This window comes from Trichosurus vulpecula, chromosome 7, assembly GCF_011100635.1.
Source record: "Trichosurus vulpecula isolate mTriVul1 chromosome 7, mTriVul1.pri, whole genome shotgun sequence".
In the NCBI taxonomy this organism is placed as follows: domain Eukaryota; kingdom Metazoa; phylum Chordata; class Mammalia; order Diprotodontia; family Phalangeridae; genus Trichosurus; species Trichosurus vulpecula.
In genome coordinates, this window is record NC_050579.1 from 71447644 (window position 1) to 71468197 (window position 20554).

Sequence of the window (20554 nt, forward strand, 5' to 3'; positions counted from 1 at the left end):
AGGGAGTAAAGATGAAAATTTTGTAAGGGTAGGTTTAGCTAAATCGTGGCGAACGCTGGAAGCCATTTTGTGAATTTAAGACTTTATTCTATGGGCTGTGGAGATTTGTTAGAAGTTTTTGAGCAGGGGGAATAACATTCTGAAAGCTGTTTAGGAAGACATCGCTGCCATCTGTTTGTAGGATCAATTAGACCAATAACAAACAATTTGAAGAGTCACAAAAATTAGAGTCTTTCTAACAAAAGCAGTTTGTTAGGATGCACATAATATATTAGAAAGAGCACTTGAACTAGAGAATTCAGTAAACCTGACTAATCTAAACCTGTCTTCAGTAAAACTCATGTTCATAACCTTTGGAACCTCAAATCTTAACTTGCCCTCACTTTCTGCAAAATTAATTGCTAAATCTTTCTGAGTTTACTACCACAACTTTTTCTCACATCTGACCCCCTTTTCTCTACTCAGAACAACCATGACCCTGGTTCAGGCACTCTTCACCTTTCCCCTGGACTACTGCAATAAGCTTCTGATTGAGCTTCCTGCCTCCAAGCTTCCTTGCTTCCTTCAAGGCTATATCTTAGAAAATGCCTTCCCCGATTCTTTCCCCTCCTTCCCTCCAAATACTAGTGCTCTTCATTTAACTCCACTCTACTCACTTTGCACATATTTGCTTACCTGTTTGTGTTATTTTACCCTAGTAAATGCTCATCATTTCTCATAGCACAATAGTATTCCATTGCATTCATATACCACAACCTATTCTGCCATTCCCCAATTGATGGGCACCCCCTCAATTTCCACTTCTTTGCCACCACTAAAAGAGCTGCTATAAATATTTTTGTACATGTAGGTCCTTTCCCTTTTTTGTGTTCTCTTTGGGAGACCTGGTAGTGGTATTGCTGGATCAAAGGGTATGCATAGTTTGGTTGCCCTTGAGCATTGTCCCAAAATTCTCTCCAGAATGGTTGCATAACTCCACCAACAGAGTACATTGAGTTTAAATGAGTAACATACATACAGTCACCTGGCCAATTAACAGGCAGAGCCATGACTGGAATTTAGGCCTCCTAACTCCCAGTCTAGCACTGAAGAGGTTGAGCCTCTGAATTCTTCCAGGCTTAAAACTTCTACAATATTATGTAGCAGGACATTGTCATATAGAATCAAATTGCTTTTCATCGGTAGCAATATGATTTTGCTTCATCCGTCTGATTCTGGGTGTATAATGTGGAAGTAACACCGAAGAGTGTTTATAATAGTTTTGTACTTTCCCCTGTGTGGAGGAGGCTCTAAGATGTTTTTTAAACATCTGAAATGACTAAATCAACCAAACAGTTCATGAATTCAGGTAGCAGTTTGTTTTTGGCTAAACTGCATTATCACCATTGTGGCTAACTGTAGCAATATTTCAGGGAAAAGACTGCAATTTCTCAATATTGAGAAGTGCTTCCACTTTCCATTTTTGCTGCTGCTGTTGCATGACTGACTGAATATTGCCGTATGTTGCACTGTTTAATGTGTTTCCACGTTGAAGAAATGTATGCGTGTATATATGAGAAACATCTGGCACCCAATAATAATCAACATTACCGTTCCTGAATTCTTATATTAGTGTTTTTGTTCTAGGAAGCATCTAGCTTTTCCTTTGCTTGTATTGTTCTCAGGGCCCTTCATTACCTAGTACAGAAAAATAGAAAACCTGGTCCCATATATACAGAGAATGCCAGAGACCATGAGTAACCTTGAAGAAAGGTAACCTAATCTCTCTATACACACATAAATGAATAAATGAGCGAGCATTTATTAAGCACCTACTATTTGCAAAACACTAAGGATACAGATGGGAAGGTAAGACAGTCCCTGCTCTTAGAAGCAGCTAGGTGGCTCATTGAATAGAGTGCTAGACTTGGAATCAGGAAGACCTGAGTTCAGATCCAGCCTAGCTTCCTCTGTGACTCTGGGTAGATCACTTAACCTCTCTCTGCCTCTGTTTCCTCAATTGTAAAATGAGAATAATACCATCTGTCTTACTTGTTGTGAGGTCCGATTGAGTTAGTTGTAAAATCATTTAGTACAGTACCTGGCAGGTAGCAGGCATTGATCTTATTTCCTTCCTTCCTGCTCTTAATGATCTCACATTCTCATGGGAGGAAACAACACATAAAAGGTTGCAGCTGCTAGTCACATGGAAAAGGCCCGTGATCCTTAATGTTTAATAGTTATGCACATAGTAATATATCTTCTTTAGAGTGATTTCCATTGATAAAATAGTATCAGATGCTGATGTTAAACCATTTGACGGTACCGAAGACTTCTGGGCAGGAATATTATTTTCTAGGTCTTCACTGCACCACCACAGTACCAGGCTATATCCATGGGGGTTGCTTCCCAAGATGATGGCTGTGATGAATGGGAGGACAGATGGGCTGGAGCCTGTTGCTGCTCCCACAGTCCTTGGATTTACCTGCCCATCAGTAGCAGTTGGTCAACATTTGTTTCACAGATGAGTGCTTCCTTGAATGATGATATTAGGCCTAGGATCTAATCAGTACCAGTGGTCTGAGGGGCACTACTCTTTCCAAGACTTGGGTCCAAGGTCCTGGGAAGTCGTCCTTAGGGTCCAAGGGGAGGTGATCATTGAGGTGGTAGTGGCTGGAACCTCTTGTCTCTTGGAGAGCTTTGTCACTTCACATCTAGGAATTACTGTCACTTATCGCTACCAGTGCATCTGTCTCTCAGATATACTAAGTATTATATTTTATTTTGATCTCGAATAAAAAAATGAAATTTAAATATCTATTCATTGAACACCTTTTATGTGGAAAACACTGGGGATATTAAGAGGAATCAAGCATAGACCCTTCTTACAAGGGATTTGTAATGTAGGAGAGTTCAGATATGCGTATCAATAACTCATACAATGTAGGTTATGATATATGTCACAAGGGAGTATAGAATGTTTTATCTGTTAAGTTGGAAGGCAGCAGTTATTGATGGATGAAGGCATCAAAGAATTTGAAATAATTGGAGTTTCTAAAGGAAAAAACATTATTATCAAACATTTCAGAGTCTGTTCTGTTAGTAAAAGTTAATGCATTGTATTTTTCAGTTGATTAACTTATAGATTAACCCATTAACTTATGAGAAAACAGTCTTTTTGCTCCTTTATCTCTGTTCATAAGAACTTGAGTGATCAGTATAATTGTGTATTTTTAGCACATAGTTATATTCATAACTTGTTCAGCACAAATTAGTGCTACAGTAGGTAAAACACATGTTGCTGATTTTAAAACAACCCCAAGAATAGGCACAGAAATAGAAAATTAGTAATACTTGATTATGTGGTTTTGTGGTGACTTTCTTGGCAAGCTGCCTGTCTAGCATATGACATTTAACTAATCTGATCTAAGATTTATATTGGTATTGGACATGTGTGACTTAATGACTAAAGCCCATAATAGCAACTTAAATCTCACAGCTTCTATTCATATACAGATCTCTTTAGCATGGATACTTTCATAAAACTATGCTAAGTACTTTTCTTGGAATGCTAAGATACAAAAGCTTGGAAGCCTGTTTTTAAAATTTGATTGCTACCAAAATTCCCTTTCTTCTAAAAGCCTTCAAAATGGCAACTTTATTAACCATCATCTTTTCAGCATTCATACATGTCAAGTCAACAAATATCTATCATGTCTAATGCTGAGCTATTTACCCCTCATGGTGTAGCATACAGAGTTCCTGACCTCAAAGATAATAATTTTGTTGGTGATGGAAGATATATAACCAACAAGAGAACAAATGACTGTATATTCAAATGTTGGAGTGAGTGGTAATTACTTTTAGTGTTACAAGTATTTAGAAAAAGGAGACTGGTAATGGTAGGATTTAAGTTAGTACTTGAAGAAAGACATATGGGATTTAGATTGGAGAGAAAGGCAAGACATTCTAAATGAAAGGTGAGAGGATAAACCACATGAGGAAAATAAATATACACGTGTGCATGTGTGTGTGTGTGTGAGAGAGAGAGAGAGAGAGATCTTCCATACTAGGCTGTGTTCACTGAACCCCCAAAAAACCAAACCACATGGGACTTTGGAATCAAAGTCTGAGAAGACATTTATAGATTTACGATATGGATAGGAGCCTTAAAATATATTGTCACTATAATATGGAGGGTTTTTCTTTTACCTTATCGATATTTTCATGGCTAATGCTTCCATCTTTCAGGTCTTAGATTTCACAAAGGAATCTATCTCCTCAATGTACAATCTTATTTGGTTCATTTTAATTTGATTAAGTATACCTTTCTAGTCATAGTTCATATTCCATTCCATTTCAGTGATGCCTGTGAGGTCATATTTAATTCCCTTGCATTAACTTCCTTCCCTTTACAGAGTGCATTTATTTCTACATAGACATCTAAGGTCATGAATATTATTACTGCCTTTCTTCTTAAACAGTACTTCTATATAAAGTTTCAGTTGAATATCATAATATTAACTCAGAGTATACTTTTTTTAAAAGCAGTGTAGCTTTTTATGGAGAAATGGATTATCAACTTTGCTTTACTCTTAAAGGTGTGATGCCTATATAAAGTGCTTCATTTAAGGCATTTTGTTTAATAGAAATCTTGTATATTTGGGTGCTTCCACTAGCTTTGTCTGGAATAGTTCTTAACTTGGGGTCCATGAATTTGGGTTTTTTTTTATTTTGATAAACATTGCAATATACTTTATTTGCAATCCTTACTCAATTTTATACATTTAAAATTATTATTCTGAGAAGGGGTCTTCACTAGACTACCAAAGATCCCAAAGAAAGGGATCTGTGACGAAAAAAGGTTAAGAACCCTCTCTTCTAGAAAATGTAATATATTACACCTGATCACTACATAGCTATTTCCCTCACTAGAAGTTGTTTAGATAATGCCATATTAAATTTAGACAGAGAAAAATATTAACATTTTAAAATATGATTAGAGATGCAAAAAAAAAAACCCAGCTGTATTTCATATAGGAACATATCAGGCAGAGGAGCTTCAAATAATCCCATTTTGCAGTGGTTTTTGAGTTCATTCCTAGAGGAAAGCAGTTAGTTTATAGCTGTGACACATTATTAGTCCATCTGTGTCATAGAAGAAGTTCCAATATACTAGAAAAGATATATCTTGGTTGCTAAGAGAGAATTAGATTTTGACATTTTAAGTGGCCAAGTCTAAGAATAATGCCCAGCATTTCTCGTATTCTCAAAGGTCTTCCTGAACTGAAGTACTCTGAATTCTAAAGTCCCTGAAGAATACCTAAGCAAGCATTAGAGATAATTTCAAACAATCTGGGGATCCTTTAGAAGTTTTGGCCACCTTATTTTTGCACTATACCTTCGCATATATAACTCACTATTATTATGCAGTACTGTGGATAATTATCCCTTCTTGTTCATATTTACTTCCCTAAGATTTCCTCTAGATTCCTTCTCTTAAGATGCACCTTTTGTTTTACAATAAAACAAATGCTCTTATTAAAATGGACAGTAATATAGTGCTTCACTTGACATGATTGTTTTTTGTTATGTATGTCATTAGAGAGTGAGAATCTTTTTTAAATGGCCTGAAACATTGAAATATTAACCCAGTATCTTCTTTATTGAGCATGTTTCAGATATATAATGCAGTCATTAGAGAGAATAGGTTTTGTATTATCTAAAGATAGGTAAAGTCAAGTGACTTTGCCGGGCCTGTACAAATCTGCCAGTAAAACTAACGTTAGCATCTGTTGATTACCAGTTGAATACTCGTAGACTTCAGTATTCGTATTGTATCACGGTCTGTTAAGGTCATCTTGGCAACAGTAACCAGAATGTTACAGATAAGGCTGCAGTTTATAATTTCGCCTCCTCATTAAGAAAATAACAGGAAAATAAACTGCCCCAAATAAAACCGAGCAATTGCTAGTCCTTTTTAAGCTGTCATTTTATGCATGTGTTCAGTCTCATTCCCACTTGGGATAATGCAGGCCACTGAATTTATAACCTTCCAAAAGACTTGGGAAGACATGGATCAACAAGTAATAAATCAAAACATTTATTTTAAACATGAGACCAGGAAGAAGCAAGGATTTATTAGAAGTACTCTGGAATTGCCCAGGAATAAGAAGAGGTTCACACACAAAAAAAAATTATTAAAAAATTGAAAAAAAGAAGGAATTAACAGTCCTCTTCCTCCTACCCCCAGTCTCTAAGGTAACAGAGATTTCCTAACTGGAAGCGTTAATAAATAAAAGTTTCTTTAGTTGTTATCCATGAATAATCTAAAATCAAACAGTAAAAGTTTACTAAGCTCCTACTCTGTGCCAGGCATTTGCTAGGTGTTGGGAATGTAAAGGCAAAAGTGGAACAGCCCTGGCCCTCAAGAAACTTGTATTGTATGAAAGGTATGACAGACAGGAAATAGATATGAGGTGATGTGTGAATGCGTGCATGCGTCTATGTGCAGGCATGCATGTGTGTGTGCAGGGCACCAGCAGTTGGATGATACTTGATCTAAGCCTTAAAGGAAATAAGCAGTTTTAAGAATAGAGGTGAGTGCTTTCCAAATATAAATAGTTGCTACTAATGCATGGTGGTGGGAAGTGGAGGAAGGGTGACTCTGAGATATGTGAAACAACTTGAATTCTCTTTGCAAGGTGAGAGCCATTGTTCCGCCCTGGGCCTATAGATTTGCTGATGTTTAGGCATGAGAGAAGATTGGTAGGAGACTTGGGGGATAGGGGTGCTTTGCTAAAATGTTTGAAAATCCAGAAACAGCACATTTGAAGTAAAAACAGCTATAAACTTTTGACAAGGATGTCTACAGGCATTTTCTAGCTCACCTTTTTATTCCAAGAGTCAGTGTTCTTGGATTTCCTTTGCTTATTATGTAAGGAAACAAGTTTCCCTTATGTCTTCCTCTAACCTTCTCTCACACATAAACATTAGAAGACCTGTAGACTAGGAATGGAACAATGGCCTGGTGGGTCATCACTTGCACAGATGGTTCAGTATGGCTTATTCTTTATTCACTCATGTGTAGGCAGGCAATTTAGGACATTCTCTGAAAGGTTTTTTAAAAAAAAAAAAACAACAACACTTTTGTAACATTTATTGGAAAAGTTTCTTCCATCAAAAGTGAACTCCACCAGTTCCAACTTGGAATCTCATAGCTTGTTATACTTTCAAAGGGTTCTTTTCTGTCCTCATCAGCAAAGAGGGTATTGCATGCCATTCCATCTCTGCTTCTTTCTTTTGCAGTTGTATAATTTTGGAGAAGTAGCTTCCATTGTTTTCTGGACAAGGACTTGGAAACCAGAAAGCTTCTTTGACAGAGTGAAGACAAACAGACAAAATGGCTTGCACACACTGTGCTTGCTGGGTAAGAATTTTGATCTTTTCTTTTAAGTCAGGCTTTTGTCCGTACTTAATTAAGGGATAGGAGGAGCACAGTGAACCAGCCAGTTCAACAAAGCAGTGGTCAGATAGGAAGAATGAGAATTAAAAGATAGTATCCCAGAAGCCCATGGAGAAGAGTTTTCAGGAATTAGAGGGTGATCAGCAGTGTCAGATGTGGCAGAGAGATTGTGAATTTGGACTGAACGATTATTTAGCAATTGAACAGTCAAAAACCAAATTGCAAGGCTTTGGGATAGGAAGACAAAAGACAGTAACTTGAGGGAAGTGGCAAGGTGAAGGGTTTTTTTTTTTAATCTTGTTTTTAACAGATGTAGAGGAGACCTGAATTTTCTTTTGGTATTTAGATAATAATCAAAAGCTAGGATATCAAGTGGAATACAGATAGATGGAATCGTGAATAAGTAGGATGAGTTCCTGAAAATAACTCATATCCCCATGATGTCTTCTAAAGGCCAAACATTCTCATTTCTTTAATTGGTCCTCATATCCTCACAATTCTCAGTACTTGTCAATTTTTTCCTAAAATAGGATACCCAGACCTGAACACTACTCCTGTGTAGCCTGCCCAGAGCAGAACACTACAGTATTGTTACCTCCTTCATTCTAGACACTTCTGTTAATGCAGTCTAAGATAAAAGTTTTTTGGTAGAATTATCACATTGTTGACTTAGTAACTCTTTTTAGAAAAGCAAAACATATATACATAAAATCAAGAGGACAGTTAAGTCTGCAAGCACTGAAGATACAAAGAAAGGCAAAGGTCCCTGCTTTCAAGGAGCTCAAAACCTAATGGAGATAATGAGCAAACGAATAAATAGAAACAAGCTTTATATAGGAAAAATGGGAAATAATTAAGAAGGAAAATACTAGATTTAAGAGAAGTTGAGAAAGGCTTCTTGTAGAAGATGAGATTTTAATTGGGACTTGAAGGAAGCTAGGGAAGTTGGAAGGCATCTAGGCGTGAGGGACAGCTAGAGAAAATGCCCATAGCTGAGAGATGGAATGTCTTGTTTGTGGAACAGCCAGGAGGCCAGTGTCATTGGAAGGAAGCGTATGTGCCAGGGTTGGGGAGTATAGTGCAAGAAGACTGGAAATGTAGGAGGGGGCTAGGTTATAGAGGGAATGCCAAACAGAAATTTGTGTTTGCTCATGGAACTTTTAGGAAGCCACTGGAGTTTATTGATTAGAGGGAGGGTATGATCAGACCTGTGCTTTAAAAAAATCATTTTGGTGGCTGAATGGAAGGTGGTTTGGAATGGGGAGACACTTGAGGCAGGCAGACCCACCAGCAGGCTGTTACAGTAATCAAAGTATGAGGTGATGAGGCTGTACAGTAAAATGGTGGCAGTTTCAGAGGAGAGAAGGAAGAGTATTGAAGAGGTGTTTAAAAGGTGAAATCAACAAATCTGGACAACAGATTGGATATGAGAAGTGAAAGAGAGTAAGGTGTTGGGGATGATTTGTAGATTGAAAACTTGAGGGTCTGAGGGGATGGTGTTGCCCTCTACAGTAATTGAGAAGTTGGGAGGGCGGAGGGTTTAGGGCAGGAACCTTCAGCCACACGTGGCCTTCTAGGTCCTTGGGTGCAGCCTTTTGACTGAGTCCAAGTTTTGCAGAACAAATGATTTATTAAAGGGATTTGTTCTGTGAAGTTTGCATTCAGCCAAAAGGCAACACTAGAGGGGAAGCCACAAGTTCCCCACCCCTGGTTTAGGGGAAAGATGATGGCTTCTGTTTTGGACTTGTTGAATTTAAGATGTTTAGTGAGCATACAGTTTGAGATACCGGAAAAGGAGTGGAAGATTTAAGATTGGAGATCATCAGAGATTAGGACAGGATGGGTAGATTTGAGAATATAAGTGAAAAAGTAGGAATACCAGAGGTATAACATATAATTGTAGTGGGCCCAGTCAAAACAGTTGGGGGATTTTCTCCACCTTTTTTCAGAAGCATATATGAGCAACTGTGAGGATTGGTGGGAGTGGTCCAATGCTGAGGCTTGGCAGGGTGCATTTGGTAATAAGGCAGTAAAGTCAGGGACTTGAAAAGAAGAGAGTTTAATTCATGCTCCAAGGGGTCAAAAAAGGGAAAAGAGGAGAGTGGCTAGTGCAGGGGTCATGGCCTGGGAGAAAACTGAGAGGTTAAGATGTTGAAAGGTAAGAATGTGGACAAAAGGCTAAACGTAAAACTTTATGGTGAGGTAAGAAAGGCGAAGTGGAATAACCCTCATTTTTCCTGATTTGAGAATTCTTTTTGAAAGAGCTGCCTGTTTTCTCTTACTCTTTTAAGACGGAGAAAACAAAACGACTGAGACCCTGTTTAAACTGTTGGTCCTTTTTGTGATAAAAGCAAATACATGGGAAGCTGCTGGGTCATCTGTTTTTAAATTAATCATAAAATATGATTCTCCTTTAATTCTCTGGATATGTCAGTACTGTGGAGCTGAAGGAGCAAAAACTGTGTTCCATCATATTACAGATTAATTTGGGAGATGAGCTTAAGACATGAAACAATTAGAGAATGGTAAGTATGATTAGGAGTAATCCCCATTTTTATCAAGAATTCATTTTTTCAATCTAATTCTGAGGTTATTTTCCCATTACAGTGATATTCTTGGGACAGCTAGGTGGTGCAGTGAATAGAGCATCAGCCCTGGGGTCAGGAGGACCTGATTTCAAATTTGGCCTCAGATACTTGACACACATACTAGCTGTGTGACCTTGGGCAAGTCACTTAACCCCAATTGCCTGGCCCTCCTCCCGCCAAAAAAAAGTGATACTCTTCATGTCTAGCCAGTCTAGCCCCCCAAAATCTACATAACAGTACTTTACCTTAAGTACAGTGTCATGCTGATATTACTGTAGAATTTTAATCACCATGTGTGATAGATGTTCCAGTAGAAAAATGTGTTCAGAGAATTGGTGCCTCAGCAATACAACACATGCACTTTTCTCCCTGTAAACTCCTTCCCTTTACCTCCTACCCCTCCTTGTTGAGAGTCACTTATACTTTGAGAGAAAAGCATAGACAGTCATGGGAACTTGGAATATGGCTTGGGGCCCAAGAAGGGAGGATAAAGAGATAGGATAGAACCGGGAGTTATATCAACAAGACCAGTTACGGGGGCTAAGGAGGCTAGCTGCTGTAGCCCCCTTATTCGTAGCAGTCGTGCCACTGTAGAACCTGCCCTTCATTCTGGAGGCAGTAAGAATTGAGTATGGGATGGGGATGCATTCGCAGACAGTAGCAAAGGAAGGAGGAAAACTAACTCAGAAAGAAGGTAGCTTCTGTGACTACTGGCTCTGGTGGGTTGGTTTTTGTTTTTGTTTTTGTTTTTTGATGTTCCTGTGTAAGGAACAAAAATAAAATGGTATTACCTAAATTGAGGATTTGGTGTTAACTCATGTGATGTAAAAAAAGGAGAGTTCAGTGGAGAGGAGGTCATCATTGTTGCTATTTAGTTGTGTCAAACTCTCAGTGACCCTGTGGACCATAGCACATGAGGCCCTTCTGTCCTTCACTGTCTCTTGTACGTTGTTTCCAGGACATCATCTAGCCATCTCATTCTCTGCTGTTCCCTTTGCCTTCAATCTTTCCTAACTCAGGGGCTTTTCCAAGGAATCCCTTCTTCTCGTTATATGGCCAAAGTATTTTAAAGCTTCAGCATCAGTATTTGACCTTCCAGTGAACAGCCTGAATTCATTTCTTTAAATATCGGCTGATTTGACCTCCTCGCTGTCCAAGGGACCACAATTCAGAAGCATTGATTCTATGGCACTCAGCTTTCCTTACAGTCCAACTCTCCCATACATTGCTACTGGAAAAACCATAGCTTTGACTGTGTAGACCTTGGTCATCAAGGTAATATCTCTGCTTTTTTGTATGCTGTCCAGATTTGCCATAGCTTTACTTCCAGGGAGCAAGTGTCTTTTAATTTCATGGCTGCAGTGCTAATCTACCGTGATTTTTGAGCCCTGGAATATAAAATCTGATACTGCTTCCATTTCTTCTCCCTCTAATTGCCAGGAGGTGATCACTTGCCAAGATCTTAGTTTTTTTGATGTTAAGCTTCAAGCCAGCTTTTGCACTCCCCTCTTTAACCTTTATCAAGAGGCTTCTTAATTCCACTTCACTTTCAGAGTGGTATGGTCTACAGCTCTGAGTTTGTTGACATTTCTCTTGGCAACCTTAATTCCAGCTTTTGATTTGTCCAGGCTAGCACTTTGTGTGATGTACTGTGCATCTAAGTTAAATAAAGTGATAATACAGTCTTGTCATGCTCTTTTCCTAACCTGGATATAAGGAGGATTTTGTTATCCTTCTTAGAGTTCAGTTTCTCAGGATCCACGGCCATGGCAATGTCTAGTTTCCATGTGTTACATAATAACTCCCAGAATAGCCCCAAGGATCCTAGATAGTAATTCCCAGAATCATAATGACAGGCAGTCCTACTGTGGCTGTGCCGTGAGATATGGGGGTGACATAAATGATGTTTACTGTGCTTGTGCACAATGACAATATTGCTAAAGTTAACCTGTGAGCTTAATGTTGGCAAGATGCCTTCTTTATTGCCTTATAAAGCAAGTGAGCACCGGTGGGGAACCCATAGGGGAATATGTGTGTGCCTTAACTGGCCCCCATCAAGGCTTGAGGGGATTTAGGGGAGTGCACTACCTGTGCCTGTCCCAGTTGACCCCATCGAGATGTAGGTGTAGTTGTTCCCCCTGTGAGAATACTTGTTAGGGAATGCTGTAGGAGTTATGTTCCCATTATCAGCAACCCTTTCTGAGAAGACTGGACTAGAATAAAGTAAGATAACCCTTCCGAAGGTGTCTGCGGTCTGACCAGATCAAGAGTGAACCTATTAGAGGCTGGAGTCTGAAACCTCCAGTGCCTTCTGTGAGTTATCTGTGAAACATAACCTTAAACCAATCAGTTTAATGTTAGATTCTAACTCTTGCTTCCTCAAGAGACAACTAAAATGATCTGGTACTCCCCTCTCTTTGAGGACTTGCTACATTTTATCATGATCCTGTACATAGTCAAAGCCTTTTGTGTAGTCAGTGAAGCAGAAGTAAATTTTTTCTGGAACTCTCTTGCTTTCTCCATAATCCAGCAAATGTTGGCAATTTGGTTTCTAGTTCTTCTGCCTTTTTGGAAACAAGCCTGCTTTTCTGGTAATTCTTGGTTCACATGTTGCTGAAGCCTAGCTTGTAGAATCTCAAGTATAACCTTACTGGTGTGTGGAATGGGCACAGTTGTTTAGTAATTTGAACATTCATTGGCATTGCTGTTTTTTAGAATTGGGACATAAATTGATCATTTTCAATCCAGTTTTATGCCAAATTTGTTGGCCTATTGAGTGTAGCATTTTAACAGCATCATCTTTTAGGGGTTTAAATAGCTCAGCTGGAATTCCTTCACCTCCAAAAGCCTTATTGTTAGCAGTGCTTTCTAAGGCCCTCTTGACTTCATTCTCCAAATGTCTGACTCTAGATCAGTAACCACAAGTTAAGATCTTTCTTGTATAGTTCTTTTGTGTATTCTTGTCACCTCTTAATCTCTTCTGCACCATACAAGTGGAACTTCGAACTTTAGTACCTTTCATCCTGAGTTCTCTAAGCCCTTAGAAATTGTTACTTAAGATGAATTTTGTATGTGTCTGTGTATGCTAATTTGTTTTTATGGAGTGAGCTAATTTCTGATTAAGTAGATACAGAAAAATCCTCTCATATACTTTCATTTCATTTATTTTAGTGAAAACAAAGTTTCAGTGAAGTATATATAGGATCAGCTGCTGCTTCATTTGAAGTTGGGTTCTTAGGAGGGTAGAAAGTGAGTCTGCCTTTTTACCGTTTGACCAAATAGTTTAGCTGACCAGTCAGTGTATGAGGCTCAATGTTTGTATGGTTTTTTATGTTTTTGTATTGTAGCAGGTCACTGCTGAACATACTGCTGACCATTTGTAAGAAGCTAACAAGTTAGGACCATGAAAGGCTGCCTCCATGAGTTTATGATGTAATAGCTTCAATTCTGACCTTAATTGTCCTACCATTCATTAGACAGAACTAATTTATACTAAAGCAATATTGAGGCTTTTTATGTCTCATTTTGAATTCATTGATGCTGAAATTCTGGAGACTGGAGAAACCCTTGCACAATTCTTAACTGTGTTTTTCAGGCTATATATGGTGGGCATGTACCAAAACCTTTGTGAAAAGGTCATATTCAGGTCTATTCGGTTCACAGCCAGGTGAATACAGTAATTTAGATTAGCAAGCCAACATGGTAAATCTGGTTCACCTAACATCACAGAGGAAGGGAATTTCCTCTTTCAAAGCTTAGTCCCAGGCACGATTTCTTTTTGTTCTTAGTTTAGAATTGTTGTGCAGTGATGATTGGTGGCCTTTGAACAACCTCTCATTTGCATTTTTGCCTGCAAAGCATGGGACCTCCCTTTAGGTTGCAAATTTTGCAGTGTGTAAGGTCTCCTACAAGAGTTATGAGTATTCTTTATTATTTAACTTGTGTTTGGAAAGTTGGACTCTATAAAACCCCAAAAGTCAGGTGGCCATTAACTGAGACTTAACAATGTTTTGAATAAAGTACATATTTAAACCTATAGTTTTTTTTCTCTTTCTATAGACCTCCAAATAAGGGAACGGTCTTTGGAAAATCTAATAAAGTGAGTAATTACTTTGAAAATGTGAACGTGTCTTTTGAACGTCTTCATACCGTTACTCTATGTTATTTATGTAAAGGAACTTACATTATTGAAAGTGGTTAAGAAAAAATAGACTTGATTATCATCACAGTTACAAATTAAATATTTTAAAAACTTTTTTCTCATCTGTGGTCATACATAGTTCATCCTTACTACTCACTGAAATAAAATGACCCCATCCAAGTTTTTGTCTAGAAGTTTACTCTTAAGTTAACCCATTTAAGGAAGTAGTAAAATGAGGAAAATATGGCTTTTAAAATAATCATAAAAATAAATGATATCCTGATTAAGCTCCTCAGTATCCTTAGCCAAGCTGAGCCTAGCATACCTAGTTACTTACTATGAATAAATTTTGCTCATTACATCAACTTTTTGAAGGTAGTTTCTGATTTTATGCTGAATTTGAGGTCCAGTGATAATACTGTAAAAGGCATAAGAGATAATATTGGGGGAAAAAAATAAATAAATAACACAGAAGTTCTAACCAGTTCATTGTGTGCCCAGAGTGGATTTTGCACAAGGCTTCAAATAGCATGTGGGGCCAGGTAGTGCTTAGGCAGATGTGGGGGAGTAATTACATTAATGAAGTATTGTGTGGTTTAACGGTTAAGAGCGGTGAAATCTGGTTTGTACTTGTAGGGGAAGGAAGATCTATGAGCCTCCACGATTCATGACTGTGAACCAAGCGGCCCAGCAGCTTCTGGAGATTGTTGAAAACCAGAGAGCTCGTGGAGAGGAACCAGGTGCTTTCTTAGATCTCTTCAAGTCTGACAAGGGACTTTACAGGTTTTTAGCTAGTTTGCAGCTTGATCCCCCCTACAGCATCCCTGATAAATTGTCTTGAATTTGCAGGACTTCCCAGTCACTGACCCTATTAACTTCTGTCTTTCATTAGTTACTTTAGGTAGAATCATTGCTACTCCTGAATTTGCCTTTGGCTTTTAAGGTTGTTCACAGCATTCACAGAATCTCAGAATATAGTAGGAAAATGCTTTTAGAGATCATTTTGATCAACCCCCTCATTTTACAGAGGGAAAAACTGAGGCCCTGAAAAGTGAAGTAATTTCTTTAGTCACTTTTCATTTCTTTTTAATTTATTCTTAAAACACATAAGGTACCTATTGAACTGAAGGAGATATACGGAGGGTACTAGTAATATAAATTTTAGCTTACTTGAGGGTATCTTAAGAATGCAAATCTTATAAACTAATTCCACAAAAAACAATATGTTAGAGCATAAACAATGTGAGAGAATAGTCTCTGTAAATTACATTTACTTTACTTATTATTAGCACCTGATGCCAAGAGAAGCATGGTATTGAGCTTCCCCCACTGACCTCTGTTGCAAGATAGCTGACTGACTTTGACCACCATTTCCTGACACACCCTTACAAAAAGAGATTAATTTAGAAACTTTTCAGTAACTGGTGATACCAAGTGCATTCCCATTACTAGTTCCTCAGTGATGATGCAAACATTGTGCTGGGGTTTCCAGTATTCATAGTTTACATAATGTGTTCGCTCCATGAAGGTCAGTTTTCATGCAAATTGCTTAATTCACACTGATCCCTGTTCCTAGTTTGGGTTAGGGCTGAGGGTAGAGGAATCAGAGGACAGTTTTTCCACCTGACTAACAAATCCTAAAATCTCTCTCCTTCAGCTTAAAGACCATTGAGTCATGTTGAATTAAATACTGTTAGTGACTAAAATTAACTAGTCTCATGTTTGAAGTATGTGATTTTTCCACAGTGGCCTGAGCCACTGTTTATGTCATTTGCTGAAGTAAATCATTTACACAAGTATCATTCAGTCTAGAAAGACAGACTGAGAATAATTATGATTAAATCTGTACATGTTATGGTTTGTATAGACTAGCTGAAGAGAAAAGTCCTGGAATATTCAGTCTAGGAGGAAGCCCTTGAAGCTTGAAGAAGTAAATTTAGAACAAAAAACTAAATGAATGTATTGAAGTAGTAAAATTATGGTAAACCAAGGTTCAATTCATCTGAATAATAAATTCATCTAGACTTATGATTACTAAGGAAGAATTACGATGTTTGGAATACGTCTATATTTAAGGATGATGCTGAAGAAGCAATAGTTCCTTGATAGTAGGTACTAGACTACTGATCTTTGCTTTTCCATTTATATGGTAGGCACTTAATAAATGTTTATTGAATTGTATAGATCTAAGGGAGGTAGGAAGGGGGTGAACTGCCCTTCATATTAAACCTCTTTCTCTCTTGCTCTTTCCATTCCCTTTTAACTGCAGAAAATTGTCTCTCCCCATGTGGCCATTCCTTCTAATACTCATGACAGTTCCTTGCCTAATATTTGTTTTAATTTTTTATAAATAAATTTTATGTATATTATTTCTTATATCACCTTTATTTCCCACAGTACTCTTCCTTCTACTACCTCCCCCCTCCCACAGATCCATTCCTTATAATAAAACATTTTTTAAAAGGAATAGGAAAAACTTCCACAAAATACCCAACACATCAGAAGTCTGACATTATGTGCAGTATTCCACGTTCATGGACCCAACAAACACTTCTCTTGCCATCTTGACTCTTGCCATCTTAACAGACAAGCTGTATGTCATCACCTTATTTCTTTTCCTCACTTTTCACAACCAGACTTTTAGGAAAAAGTTATCTCCACTGCTGCCTCCATTCTCTTGCCTCCCATTCATTTCTCTGGCCCTTGTAATCTTTATTGTAAATCCTTTTCTCTGTCTTCTTCCTTCTTGTAGCATTTGACACTATCATCTACTCTCTTCTCCCTGGGTTTTCATGACAGTGCTATGCCGTGGTTCTCTTCCTGTTTGTCAGACTGACCCTTTGCAGAGTCATCATCCATATTCTGACCCCTTTAAAATACACACACACACACACACGTGCGCGCGCGCGCCCCAGGATTCTGTCCTGGGTTTTCTCTTCTCGCTCTACATCCTCTTTTGTTGATTATTTCCTCATTCTCCCACATGTCTCTAGCTAACATTTCTGTATAGATGAATCCCAGATGTGCATAGCTGGCAGCCCTCCACTATCTCCAGAGCTCCAGTGCCATGTATCCAGCTTCCTATTGGGAATCTCCACTGTGATATCCATAAGTATATTAAACTCAACAAATTCCAAACAGAATTTATCTTCCACGAAATTTACCCTGCTTTACTGCCCTATTTTTGTCAAGGAGGTTTCCACCCTTCCAGTCATCCAGGTTCTTAACCTACTGCTCAACTTTAATACACTGTTCTTCCTTTGCTTAATGGGACTAGCATTGGATCAAGAAATCAAGAAATCTCATTTTAATCCCAATACACATGCTGACTGTCTCATCATGGACGAGTCATTTATCCTTTCCAAGCCTCAGTTTCCTCATTAGTAAAATAGGAGTGATAATATTTAGTTATTGTAAGGAAAACACTTTAGAATCCCTAGTTCAGGTCAGTTCAGCAAGCATTTATAAGTAATCGGTCCCTGCCCTCAAGATGTTTACATTCTGCTAGAAGGAAGAGGGTGAATGTGCTAACAAACTGAAGGGATAAGGAAAGGGGTTGTGCTTCAACTTGGCCCTTACATGCTTATTAATGAAAGCCAGAGTTGCAGTGAGGCCAGAGAGGGATGTATAGGTGTGGGGGACCACTTGTTCATGTTGTCAAGGGAGAAGATAAAGTGTGTTCAGGGAACATTAAAGAACCACATAAATATGAGTAGTTGCACAAAATACCCTTTGGTACAACCATTAAAGGATGTTGGGGAGAACATGGTTCTGACTCAGTTTGAAATACTTATCCTTATTTTACAGCAATCACCGAGGAGACAATCTGTGTGGGCCTGGCCAGGGTGGGATCTGAGGAGCAGAAAATTGCTGCTGGCACCTTAAAGCAAATGTGTACTGTGGACCTGGGTGGCCCTTTGCATTCATTAATTATAACAGGAAACTTGCATCCTCTGGAGTTAGAAATGCTGAAACTCTTTCCTATGCCAGAAGATGACTCGGAAACCCCAAGTGTTGATAGCTCCTGCCCATAGCCACTGTTTATCCTCTCCTTTATTTCAGTGTCAGATGTATATACAAACATGTGCAATTTCAAAAGACAAAACAAAATGGACAAATATTTGGATTCATCTCATGAATAAAAAAAAGGAAGATAAATTTATTGAACAAAACCTACTTTGATTAGAAGCCGTATCATTCCTTCTGATGTTAGGATCAGTTGGTGTCACCTTGACTTCCCAAGATAATTTTGCTTGCAGGAGAGTAGCATAGACATGAGCAGGTTGGTTTTAAAACTTTTCCTTCACTTAAGAAATTGGGTTAAAAACTGCTTTGACTGCAATTATAGGGTAAAACTTAGAGGGACAGTTGGAATGTGAATCATTCTGACTTAAACCCAGCTCCCACTTTTGAAGGGAAAGAAATGACAGCTGTTAGAAGAAAGCTAAGTAAATGATTGGTAACACTCCACTCACCGTAATTTGCTTGTCACTTTGTGCAAGTATAGGATGAATTACTCTGCCTGGAGTTAATGGTAATGCTCAGAGAAAGATTTGGAGAGAACAAATCACCACCCAGATCCCACCCACCTAAAAGTACAACAGCACATACCCTGTCAAGTGACACCCATCTGAATTGGCTTATCTCGTTTAAACTGACATCCTAATTATGTGGCACAAGGCTGGCTACATTACATGGTTATGTATTGCATTGGAAATGCTGGATCAGCCACATAAAGTTGCCATTGGATTTCAAATGGATACCATACATCCATGCTGACAGAGGACTTTGACTATGGAGGAAGAAAGGACGTTTTAAAAAGCTTAAGACCGTAGTCTGTTAAAGATTGCTCATTCAGTGGAGCTCCTTAAATCTCATCATTCATGTACAAGCTTGTTGTGTTATAACAGTAATATTTATTATAAGCCTCGGCCTCAGTGCCCACTCCTGTGTAGCTTCAGGCATTAAACGTGATGTGTAGTAACTGTAAATGTAAATTCTACTAGACAGGCCTTTTCCTTCCAGGGGTCTGAGCAAGTCATCCTTTCTCTTTGTTGCTGGGCACATAGTTTCCTTAGTTACTTTTTGGAGATACTTACTGAAAATATATCCTTTATATGTTTATGATAACATGTATCAATTCATGTGATAGTTATCTGTCAATGTATTATGAACTGTGAGTTGGGGGAGGGATGGGGAAGTGGTCAGTACTAACCCTATACTATTATATCCTATATTTTGAGGTCTGAAACTTTTAACTGTAAAAGTGCTATAACTGTCAGCGAGGGAGGAAATAAGACTTGCAAATGCTATGACTATTGGCTGAACAATCAGTGGCTAGTTTTGTTTATGTAAAGACAGGTTTTTAATGTAAAAAAACTTAATTCTGAGGTTATTGAGGGTTGGTATTCAGCTGCCACGACCAAAGAGTGGTGGCTCTTGTCTACAAAAGGAGGTTTGGGACCAGGGCTGAACAATATGCACATGGGTTCTGGGCACGGCAAATGAATGGCCCAAAGGAGACACAGAATCACAGGATTTAATACTTGGAAGGAACCTCAGTAGCCACTTAGTCCAACTCATCATGAAAGGAATCCATTACAGTAGCCAACACCCTCTGTTTGAAGACATCTAGGGAAAGGAAAACTTCTTAAAGTAGCCCATTACACTTTTGGACAGTTCTGCCTTAAATTTGTTTATTTGCAACATCAGCAACATCAGCCAATGTTCTTGGTTCTGACTTATAAGGCCAAACAGAACAAGTCCAGTCCTTCCTTCATGTGACAGCTCTTTAAATATGAGAAGTTAGCATGACTCTCCTGAGTCTTCTCTGCCCCAAACTAAACATTTCCTTTTACTGATGATGAAACAGACTCAAGATCCTTCACTGTCCAGGTTGACCTCCTCTGAAAACTCTTCTACTTTTTAATATCCTTAAACAGAGGTTCCCAGAACTGAGCACAATACTTGTGATGAGGCCTGATCAGGGCAAAGAACAATAGGAATATGGCCTATGTTTATTGGACACATACTCAACACAGCCCAAGATCTCAATAGAGATGGTGGATTCTAAACCATTGGCTCCATAAATATGGACAATTATTAGGTCTGAGGTAAGTAATTTCAAAGGTGGGAGCTTGTTTGCAAGCTCATTGGAGATTAACCTGGTCTGTGTCTCATATTACAGCTCTTCAGCTCTTTCAGATGTGAAAAATTTGGGGGCTTAAAGTGTCCAGTGTAGGGTAGGGGAACATTTGATTTGGAGATAGCCAAACATTAAGTCCTTACTGTGTGCTAGATACTGTTAAGTGCTGGATACACATTTCAGATCTTGGCTTCGTGACTTGTGTGACTTGAATAAATCATTCAATATTTCCAGGC

The 20554-nt window shown here is 38.5% G+C and overlaps 1 protein-coding gene across 2 annotated transcripts in view; it reads left to right on the forward strand.

Annotated features, from left to right (window-relative positions):
* Nucleotides 1–20554, forward strand: part of DPH5 (diphthamide biosynthesis 5) — a 39502-nt gene extending 18948 nt beyond the window's left edge. For both annotated transcript variants that reach the window (XM_036766946.1, XM_036766947.1), the window contains exons 5-8: nucleotides 7288–7408; nucleotides 14092–14131; nucleotides 14810–14913; nucleotides 17981–20554. In XM_036766946.1, coding sequence (XP_036622841.1) covers nucleotides 7288–7408; nucleotides 14092–14131; nucleotides 14810–14913; nucleotides 17981–18207 — 492 coding nt within the window. In that variant the 3' untranslated portion in view covers nucleotides 18208–20554. The remainder of the gene's footprint in view (nucleotides 1–7287; nucleotides 7409–14091; nucleotides 14132–14809; nucleotides 14914–17980) is intronic.